This window comes from Haliotis asinina, chromosome 15 (assembly GCF_037392515.1).
Source record: "Haliotis asinina isolate JCU_RB_2024 chromosome 15, JCU_Hal_asi_v2, whole genome shotgun sequence".
NCBI classification, from domain to species: domain Eukaryota; kingdom Metazoa; phylum Mollusca; class Gastropoda; order Lepetellida; family Haliotidae; genus Haliotis; species Haliotis asinina.
Window position 1 is genome coordinate 542,211 of NC_090294.1, and position 11,086 is coordinate 553,296.

General features: G+C 41.4%; 1 protein-coding gene across 1 annotated transcript in view; it reads left to right on the forward strand.

Moving 5' to 3' along the window:
- The window catches only part of LOC137265123 (antiviral innate immune response receptor RIG-I-like), a 33,642-nt gene extending 26,873 nt beyond the window's left edge, over window positions 1–6,769 (forward strand). Inside the window, exons 12-16 of the mRNA XM_067800429.1 lie at window positions 643–738; window positions 1,546–1,748; window positions 5,233–5,371; window positions 5,834–6,100; window positions 6,542–6,769. Coding sequence (XP_067656530.1) covers window positions 643–738; window positions 1,546–1,748; window positions 5,233–5,371; window positions 5,834–6,100; window positions 6,542–6,729 — 893 coding nt within the window. The 3' untranslated portion in view covers window positions 6,730–6,769. The remainder of the gene's footprint in view (window positions 1–642; window positions 739–1,545; window positions 1,749–5,232; window positions 5,372–5,833; window positions 6,101–6,541) is intronic.
- The last annotated feature ends 4,317 nt before the right edge of the window (window positions 6,770–11,086 follow it).

The window sequence follows — 11,086 nt, forward strand, 5'->3', positions numbered from 1 at the left end:
GGGACTGGCTGTGAGCCATACGACTTTAAAATGAGACGAAACTGGTCCAAGTGAAACTGGTCCTGGTGAAACCGCTTCAGACGAAACTGGTTCAGGTGAAACTGGACCGGTCCTGGTGAAACTGGTTCAGGTGAAAGTTGTTCAGTTGAAACTGGACAGGTCCTGGTGAAAGTGGTTCAGGTGAAAGTGGTTCAGGTGAAAGTGGTTCAGGTGAAAGTGGTTCAGGTGAAGGCCAAATAACTAACTGCCGATTGTCAGGGACATCATAATGGATAAAGTGGTACACTTAGAAGATAGTGTATCAGTTCATGATGACACTTTGGATGGATGCCTACACTGCTGATCAGTGGATTGTCTAATCCAGACTCGGTTGTAAAGTCATTTCCTTATAGTTGGAACATTACTGAGTGCAGCATTAAGCTAAAGGAAAGAGGCAATGATTGGTTGAACAGCAGTCAAACAGTCGCAGCCTTACGTCAGTTCATGATAGGCCTATGATGTAGACACTTTTGTACTCATACTCGATTTCTCATGAATATGGGAAGGGTTTTGTTGCTTTTATTTACAATGTTTCTCTCCCAAGGGTTATGTTGAAATCAAATATACATGCTATACTAATCTCTCATGTTTCTTTTTCACAAGAAAAGATTAAGTTGACTGAAAACCGACTGGACCATGCACGGAAAGAATTGGAGAATGCAATGAAGACTATAGAGGATCAAATGATTGACATTAATGGTGAGTGACCCATCTAATTGAAATGTAGTGGGTTTGCACAGTAAACATATACTGCGTAAACAGGAGTTGACCGACACTGTCAGGTGTTGACAACACTGCCTGCTGTTCATCAACGCTGCCATCTGTTGACCAATACTGCCATCTTTTGACCAACACTGCTAGGATTTGACCAACTATGCCAGCAGTTGACCAAAACACATCTGTTGATCTACACTGCCAGATGTTGCAAACACTGTCGTCTGGTGACCAACACTGCCAGAATTTGACCAACTCTGCCAGCAATTGACAACACTGCCGGTTGTTGGCCAACAGAGCCATCTGCTGACTAACACTGCCAGTTGTTGACCAACACTGCCATTTGTTGACCAAAATGGCTATCTGCAGCACTGTTATCTGTTGACCAACAATGCCATCTTTTGTGAACAGTGAAAATTGTTGACCAACACTGCCATCCGTTGACCAACACTGTCTTCTGTTGACCAATGAAGAATGATTAATGACGTCCACAGAACTGTAGCTGGCCTTTAGTACATGCTTATGTCTTGGTCAGCTGAAGGAATACAAAATAGAATACTTGTTTTGCATTTATTGGAAGAAAAACAAAAGACCCAAGTCTTTCAATTATGTTTGTCTCATTTTATTCATTTTCTTTTCGGTTAGGTATTGTTGAAACTAGAGACCAATTCTTTTTACGATTCTCAAGGAATAACAATCAACACCTAATCATTTTTTGTTTCATGTTAAAGTCAGTATTATAATGACAATAATGCGTCCATTGTGCAGTTTAATGTAATTTGGCTTTATTAGATCTGAATAACAGAAAAATTGACAACTTGCTAATGAGGCGCCCCAATGACCGCAATAGCCAGCAGTATGGCCAATGGGCTGTCCAGCTGAGGAATGAGGCAAGGCTGGTCCAAACTGGAACCTACAGCAGCCATGACAAAGACATGGAGCCAAGAAAAACTGAGATGGCAAGAGGCATTTTTGAGATGGCCGATCAGCTTTTTGTACGTAGCTAAAGAAACACTGGGTTCAAGAGTGACTGAAATGATACATTAAACAAAAGTTAGAAATATAACCAATTTTACTACATTTCTCAGACAAATGGAGAGATCACTTTATATCAAGATCAATAATTGAAAAGTTTCAACTTAAATTCTGCAAATGCGTTGCTTTATGTGCTGGAAGACGTGGATCTAACGTACCTATAGTGGATTGTTGTTGCTATGATTTGTGTGCTGAAGTATATGATATCAGTGTAAATTATTGAGACTACAAACCAACAGATACCTTAAACAAGCCAACAGATACTCTTAACAAGCCAACAGATACTCTAAACAAGCTAACAGATACCCTAAACAAACACATACCTTAAAGAAACCAACAGATACCCTAAATAAACCAATTGATACCTAACAAACACACATATATCCTAAAGAAATCAATATATACCACAAAGAAACCAGCATATATCCTAAACAATCCAACAGATATCCCAAACAAGCCAACAGATGTCTTGAACAAACCAACTGATACCTTACACAAACCAAATGATACCTTACACTAACAGATAGAATTCAAATCTTTACTAAACTATAGAATATTACCTTACAAAGGTAGTACACTTTAAGATATCACAACGTCGTGACATCATGAGGCGTCATTTCGGTAGAGACTCGTACACCACTCTCAAGCAAGAGTGAAGTATTACAGCACAGAACATATACATCTGAAACAGAATAACAAAATCATACATGAAACAGACATGAAGCAGACAGGAACAACAATGACTATTGGTAACTGATGCTGTAACAGGAGAACGCCAGTGGTTGGCTGAATAACGTACCCTGTCTTCCTGTTTACCACCCAACGTCTAAAATGCCAGAACGGTACTTGTCACCCTTGTCTTGTCACTGTGTTGTTCAATTGATATAATGTACACGTTGATCATTATACCTTATACTGCTGAAATACACCATACACACATAATCCTAGATAATCTCCTCTAGTAGTATCTGAATGTAACCCCTGGAGATAATCTCCACTAGTATCTGAACGTAACCCTGGAGATAATCTCCCCGATTAAACAAACTGAATCGTGACAATGCATTCCCCAATCTGCAAAACCTCAAAGGACTCTGCACATCTGTTTTCCTTTCTTGGAAAGACGTCAAACACCACTCTACCTAATGTTGGAAATGATTTGACTTTTGCTCCGACCTTGGCGAGTTCTTTTCCTCTAAGATTGAGAAGATTAGGCACGAATTTGACCTTAGACAAGAATGGCCTCAATCACAAATTCCACTTCGGCTATAGGTCATTCCACAGCACGGAAACATCCCTGCTCAATGTCGTAAATGATTTGCAGTGGAACGTTGTCAGGTGGAACTCAGCCATGCCTGCTCTCGTGGATGTATCGACCGCGTTTTTGATACGGTGAATCATCAGATACTTCTGTCAATACTTCCGTTACAGTATGGATTAAATGATATGACTCTTGTATGGTTTACGTCCTACTCGTGAAGCAGGACTCGATCTGTTGCTGTTCATAATGTTCAGTCAGGGGAATCTCTACTTCTGTGTGCTGTACAATAGGGCCAGTTCTCGGCTCTGTATTGTTCTCTTTGTATACCAAAGAAATTGGTGACCTGTTTTGCAAGGAAACTACCAATCACCATCTTTATGTTCACGATACTCTGTTGTTTGATGGCATTACCAGGGGCTGTGACAACAGTTCTGACTTAAATAGAACTGGTATATGACCTGACGGTGGCCACATGAATACATGCAAACACTGAGTTGCTGGTACAGCAACGTGCAGTGAACTTGGACAAAGTACTGTGACTACGTGTCCCAGTCCACCCAGGTGTGAATTGGGTACCTCGTTAGGATGAGAGAGCCTCAATAAAATCGGTGCGCCAAGTGGCAGCAAGAGTTGTATACTCCCCAGGGAGTTGAGCTTGAAATACGATGTGCTGTTGAGATTGACATGCAGTGATCGAGGGGATAATACCAGCGCCTGGAGCATGCACCAGTGCGTGGATATGTGCGTCATATAAATATCCTACATCATATCATATCACGATGCCATTGACCATTTTGGTTTGTGGATGTTCAACAACAAACTAAAACAAAATGGACACAAGACAGAGGTTAAGATTGGTGGCACAAGTAGCATGTTAGTAAAATCACAACATGAGCAGTTGAAAGCTGGAAACATGGTCAGTCAGCATTCTCCATATGTCGGAAATCTTGGCGTCCTACTCCAGTCTGATGATCTCACGACTTGGTTGGTTTAACAGCTTGTTGTGTGCAGTTTTACGAGTCCACACAAAAAGTGCAACGCATCCAGAACACAAGCACCCACATAGTTTCTCTCCAACCAAAACACTGCCACATCACCCAAGCCCTTGCTAATCAGTCTATCTTCAAGACCTCCTCTCTCCTTACATGCCAACAAAACGTCTGCCTTCTTCCTCGGCTGATGTACTGGTGTGTGTTCTAAAGTGGAAACTCAAATGATTTGGCGACAAGTCTTTCCAGAACATGACATCAGTCAAATGGAAGTCATCTTCAACCCTTGAAAACATTAAACGTCATCTCAAAAATTTCTCTTCAAAAAGTTCTATATCAGTGGACTTAAATAATGCCTTACTGATTGTTAGCTCTATGAGCATAACAGGCGTGGAGTTAGCCTGGAGATAATCTTTACTGGTAGTATCTGAATGTATAGCCTGGAGATAATCTTTACTGGTACTATCTGAATGTATAGCCTAGAGATAATCTTTACTGGTAGTATCTGAATGTATAGCCTAGAGATAATCTTTACTGGTAGTATCTGAATGTATAGCCTGGAGATAATCTTTACTGGTAGTATCTGAATGTATAGCCTAGAGATAATCTTTACTGGTAGTATCTGAATGTATAGCCTAGAGATAATCTTTACTGGTAGTATCTGAATGTATAGCCTAGAGATAATCTTTACTGGTAGTATCTGAATGTATAGCCTAGAGATAATCTTTACTGGTAGTATCTGAATGTATAGCCTAGAGATAATCTTTACTGGTAGTATCTGAATGTATAGCCTGGAGATAATCTTTACTGGTAGTATCTGAATGTATAGCCTAGAGATAATCTTTACTGGTAGTATCTGAATGTATAGCCTAGAGATAATCTTTACTGGTACTATCTGAATGTATAGCCTAGAGATAATCTTTACTGGTAGTATCTGAATGTATAGCCTAGAGATAATCTTTACTGGTAGTATCTGAATGTATAGCCTAGAGATAATCTTTACTGGTACTATCTGAATGTATAGCCTACAGATAATCTTTACTGGCAGCATCAGAACGTATAGCCTGGAGATTATCGGGGATGATGTATACACATACATCAAGTATATGTATATATATATAGACACACAGACACACACACACATCTGTCCCCAAATTCCCTCACTTATATGTTATTATGATTTGATTTGTGTCCAAGAAATACAATGCAGCGTTGGAAATCCATGAGTATGTTCGCATCCATGATGTAGTGGACTACCTGCAGAAAGAACTCAGTAACATGGAACCGAGACAGAATGAAAGCAAGACAGACGAGGAACTATCAAAGCTTTTCACAAGTGAGGACAAAATCTGAAAAGGCTGAAACACGTATGTGTAGGCTTAGTCAAAATGTAAACACAGGAACAAGGACAATATCTAAAGGACAACATACTTCCCACAACTAAATCCTACAGATGTAAATTATTATCATCATTATAAAAATACTTTCTCTATTACAACATTGCCACAAAGTCTGTAATTGTGATTGCAGTCAAACTGAAAACACAACTGAAACTGTTTCTAAGGACCCATATCCAGCTTGGTTATGTAGGCGTTTCTTTTAAAGCAACATAAATGTTACCCCTTTGCTTTCCTCCCTCAAATCAAACCGAGACCTCATTCTCTCAACTTCACACAAGTATTGCATCGTCAACAATGTGAGTTAGTTTAGTTTTACGCCACACTCAGCAATTTCTAAATAAAGTGCCATGATGTATTGTGTGCTAATAACACATGAAATTCATATCTTTAAATTAAAGGTTTGAAAAAGAAACTGATCCGTTATGAACAAAAACGGAAAGATGACCCCACGTTTGACAACCCTAATCTGAAAATGTTAGCCAAAACGCTAATAGAGCTGCTGGAGACAAAGGGCAGTGACTCAAGGGTCATCATATTTGTGAGAACCCGGGCCACCTGCTATGCTCTGACCAACTGGCTGAATGAAGACGAAAAGATTGACCCCAAGCTGAAAGATCTTAAAGCCATGGCCTTCACCGGGGCAGGAGCAAATGAGGAGGAAGGAGGTAAAATATGTCAAAAATGTTTAAGTGAGAAGGAGTAGTCTCTGCATTTAAAGACACAGGGACCATGAGTCGTGCTGTGTGTAGGTGGCTACAGCGGCCAATGCAGGAAACACTCACTTGGCTGCTTGAGTTTGCATGTCCGTATCTAATGCTGCCAATACTCCCTCAATGTCAAACCCGGGACAACCATATATCCCTCCTTGTCTGTTAAAACCAGGCACACCCAAGGCCACCGTTCATTGTTAATACCTGGCACATCCAAGGCCCCCCTTCATTGTTTACTCAAACCTGGGACACTCAATACCTTTGACTGAGGGTTATACAATAAGTGGAGAAAGCCCAACGTAAAATTCACTTTCACATGGTAAATAAAGAACAGATTATGAATTAACAAAACGTTTGGATTGTTTATTTCTTATTGAAGACAGCTCCTTTCTGTAGGAATGACACAGAATGAACAAGACAAAGTGGTTGCCAAGTTCAAGAGTGGACAGGTCAAGTTGATTGTCGCCACATCTGTGGCAGAGGAAGGACTGGATATCCCAGAATGCAACATTGTCCTGAAGTACAACCATGTTGGCAATGAGATCACAACTCTCCAGACCCGAGGTGAGACAGAAATAAACTAAGTGTAAAGTAATATAGTTCCTACGAATGCGCCCTCTAACACTTGATTTTCTCTGAAAACAGTGATAAACAATACAAGTTCATATTTTCGCCTGTGGTGCACATTATCACACGTGTTAAAATGTGGGATTTAGCAGTCGTTTAACAGCGCTTTTACACCATCAATTCGAATCTATAGACAAAGCAATATTGTCTTATCTTGGTTGGAAGACCGCATTCCTTATGGCCTTGAGTACAGCCCCAAGATTATCAGAGCTACGTGCTCTGGATGTTAGGTTCATTACAGGTCGGTCCAGCGAGAATCTTGATCAGAGCATCTCCTGAGTTCCTTGCTATGATTCCAAAGTCTGTATTGGAACTTCTATTATGAGTGTTTATTATCCCTCCAACACAAGTAAGTCACGGGTGTTACCGGGCAGACGTTTATGCCACTTATGTTAAGCAGTATTTTGACAAGAGGCTTTTTAAAGCTCAATGTCGTGGTGCGGAATGCAGCCTCCCTTTTATGGTTCACTCCGGCCATATGAAATCTGAACCACTGCATCACCCTTAGCCTCGTGGAACAGATCATCACAGTGGATGTTGTTGAACCACTTTACAGCATATGTTTCTGAGAGTGTTGACCCAAGATTTGCACGGACTGCACGGGTTCACAGTTGTTGCCCAGCCCATCCTCAACACTCCGGGAAGGAAAAGAAAGGGGGATGTGTTATTTACCTCTTTGAACATGCTTAACAGACGACAGGCCTAACATGTTTATTTTGAGAAGGCATGCCAGAGACAGAAGAAAACAGTTATCAGGGAGGGAACATCAGGTTTGGACCTAAGGTTGATTGTTGTGATCCTGGGAAACTTCTTTTGCAGTACATAGTTGAGTCTAACACCTTAAACAGAAGACTGCGTCTGTAAGGGATGTCATAGCTAATGAGGGGTAACACTTGGTTTGCCTGGTGGACAGGATACACCATGGAAGGCATGCCATTATGTCATCAAAGGTACCGTTAGCGTAAGTGATGTCATCAGTGACGTCATCAACTCACTGTTCCATCAGCTGAGTTATCAATAATCACAAAATACTGAATAGTCCAGCAAATCAATAAATAGATAGTTTCACCCAAGTGTCTACTGATATCAAATATATCAACTCAAGTTGATAAAGTAACAAATACCCGAGGCTTGCCGAAGATATTTTTACTTTCATCAAGGAGTGTTGATATATATTTGATATCAGCAGACACGAGGTTGAGATTCTATTTATCATCCAAAATCATTCTTCATTACATAGTCTTCAGTGAAAAATGTACAACAGCACTGCCATTACATTTGCAGTGCACCATTGTCATGACATTGTGACGTCATCAAGTTCATGACGTCACAGCACTGTCAGAGCATTGTGCAAAATTTACTGTCCGAACAATATCTCTAAGGAGATATTGTCTGATCTCCCAAAAGCGATATCTCCCGTGGAACACAGTTTTGGATGATAAAAACAGCTACAAGACACATTCTCGAGTTCAACAGCCAACCACAGATTTAGTTGTCACATCAGCAAAGATTTGTGAGGAGCACTGTTGTCTCCCTAACGTAGTCCAGGGTAATTTTGGTCCACCAAGCTAAAAGCAAGTCAAGTGTTAGAGGGACGTAGGTATTCATGAGAATTTTGAAGCATCAACGATGATGATAATTACTGGAGTACTACCTTGAGATAAATGCCTTGTTGCGTCCTAGAGTACTTTTCACAAAATGTACCCGAGGAAAAATTATGAAGTTTCTTGTGCTTTTTGGGGGACACAACCCTTTCGGACAGCACTTGACAAGACCACTAGAAAGAAAGACAACACAACTCAGTGGATTATTAAAAAATTAATTCAATCAAACCTTTCAGGGAAAAGGGCAAATAATTACTAGAGGGAATGTTATAAGAATTATTATCATTACTTATAGCACTTCAGTTTAGAGGCTTACCTAGATGCTTTCTTCAACCTACCTCCTCCACTCAAGGATGCAAGCCCCTATGCTTGCGATCTGATGTTCTTTTACTGACCTATCTGAGACTTGTTTCTGTGTTTCATTGTGAACATATTTCGTATTTCAGCCGTTTGTACACATCATTGTTAAATGGGGAGGGTTGTTGATAAACACTCCTAACGTAGAATTCCTAAAGAGCAACAAATAGGTTGTTTGGGACCAGTTCTAGCATACATTCTGATTACTAGTAATTCCTTAAGGACATAATCATCTGGGAGGAGATCATCAGTCTCGTAGCTCCTGTAGATATGTACCATTTGCGGGAGGTGTCCTTCATATGAAACACCAGTGTTGCTTGAGTAGAATGTCGTCTGGAATCTGTGTACACCAGTGCTGCTTGAGTAGAATGTTGTCTGGAATCTGTGTACATGTGCACCAGTGTTGCTTGAGTAGAATGTTGTCTAGAATCTGTGTACACCAGTGCTGCTTGAGTAGAATGTCGTCTGGAATCTGTGTACATGTGCACCAGTGTTGCTTGAGTAGAATGTTGTCTAGAATCTGTGTACACCAGTGTTGCTTGAGTAGAATGTCGTCTGGAATCTGTGTACATGTACACCAGTGCTGCTTGAGTAGAATGTTGTCTGGAAACTGTGTACACCAGTGTTGCTTGAGTAGAATGTCGTCTAGAATCTGTGTACACCAGTGCTGCTTGAGTAGAATGTCGTCTGGAATCTGTGTACACCAGTGCTGCTTGAGTAGAATGTTGTCTGGAATCTGTGTACACCAGTGCTGCTTGAGTAGAATGTTGTCTGGAATCTGTGTACACCAGTGCTGCTTGAGTAGAATGTCGTCTGGAATCTGTGTACACCAGTGCTGCTTGAGTAGAATGTCGTCTGGAATCTGTGTACACCAGTGCTGCTTGAGTAGAATGTCGTCTGGAATCTGTGTACACCAGTGCTGCTTGAGTAGAATGTTGTCTGGAATCTGTGTACACCAGTGCTGCTTGAGTAGAATGTTGTCTGGAATCTGTGTACACCAGTGTTGCTTGAGTAGAATGTTGTCTGGAATCTGTGTACACCAGTGCTGCTTGAGTAGAATGTTGTCTGGAATCTGTGTACACCAGTGCTGCTTGAGTAGAATGTCGTCTGGAATCTGTGTACACCAGTGCTGCTTGAGTAGAATGTTGTCTGGAATCTGTGTACACCAGTGCTGCTTGAGTAGAATGTTGTCTGGAATCTGTGTACACCAGTGCTGCTTGAGTAGAATGTTGTCTGGAATCTGTGTACACCAGTGCTGCTTGCGTAGAATGTTGTCTGGAATCTGTGTACACCAGTGCTGCTTGAGTAGAATGTCGTCTGGAATCTGTGTACACCAGTGCTGCTTGAGTAGAATGTTGTCTGGAATCTGTGTACACCAGTGCTGCTTGCGTAGAATGTTGTCTGGAATCTGTGTACACCAGTGCTGCTTGAGTAGAATGTCGTCTGGAATCTGTGTACACCAGTGCTGCTTGAGTAGAATGTCGTCTGGAATCTGTGTACGTGTACACCAGTGCTGCTTGCGTAGAATGTTGTCTGGAATCTGTGTACACCAGTGCTGCTTGAGTAGAATGTCGTCTGGAATCTGTGTACACCAGTGCTGCTTGAGTAGAATGTCGTCTGGAATCTGTGTACGTGTACACCAGTGCTGCTTGCGTAGAATGTTGTCTGGAATCTGTGTACACCAGTGCTGCTTGAGTAGAATGTCGTCTGGAATCTGTGTACACCAGTGCTGCTTGAGTAGAATGTCGTCTGGAATCTGTGTACGTGTACACCAGTGCTGCTTGCGTAGAATGTTGTCTGGAATCTGTGTACACCAGTGCTGCTTGAGTAGAATGTCGTCTGGAATCTGTGTACACCAGTGCTGCTTGAGTAGAATGTCGTCTGGAATCTGTGTACGTGTACACCAGTGCTGCTTGCGTAGAATGTTGTCTGGAAACTGTGTACACCAGTGTTGCTTGAGTAGAATGTTGTCTGGAAACTGTGTACACCAGTGTTGCTTGCGTAGAATGTTGTCTGGAAACTGTGTACACCAGTGCTGCTTGAGTAGAATGTCGTCTGGAATCTGTGTACACCAGTGCTGCTTGAGTAGAATGTCGTCTGGAATCTGTGTACACCAGTGCTGCTTGAGTAGAATGTCGTCTGGAAACTGTGTACACCAGTGCTGCTTGAGTAGAATGTCGTCTGGAATCTGTGTACACCAGTGCTGCTTGAGTAGAATGTCGTCTGGAATCTGTGTACACCAGTGCTGCTTGAGTAGAATGTCGTCTGGAATCTGTGTACACCAGTGCTGCTTGAGTAGAATGTCGTCTGGAATCTGTGTACGTGTACACCAGTGCTGCTTGCGTAGAATGTT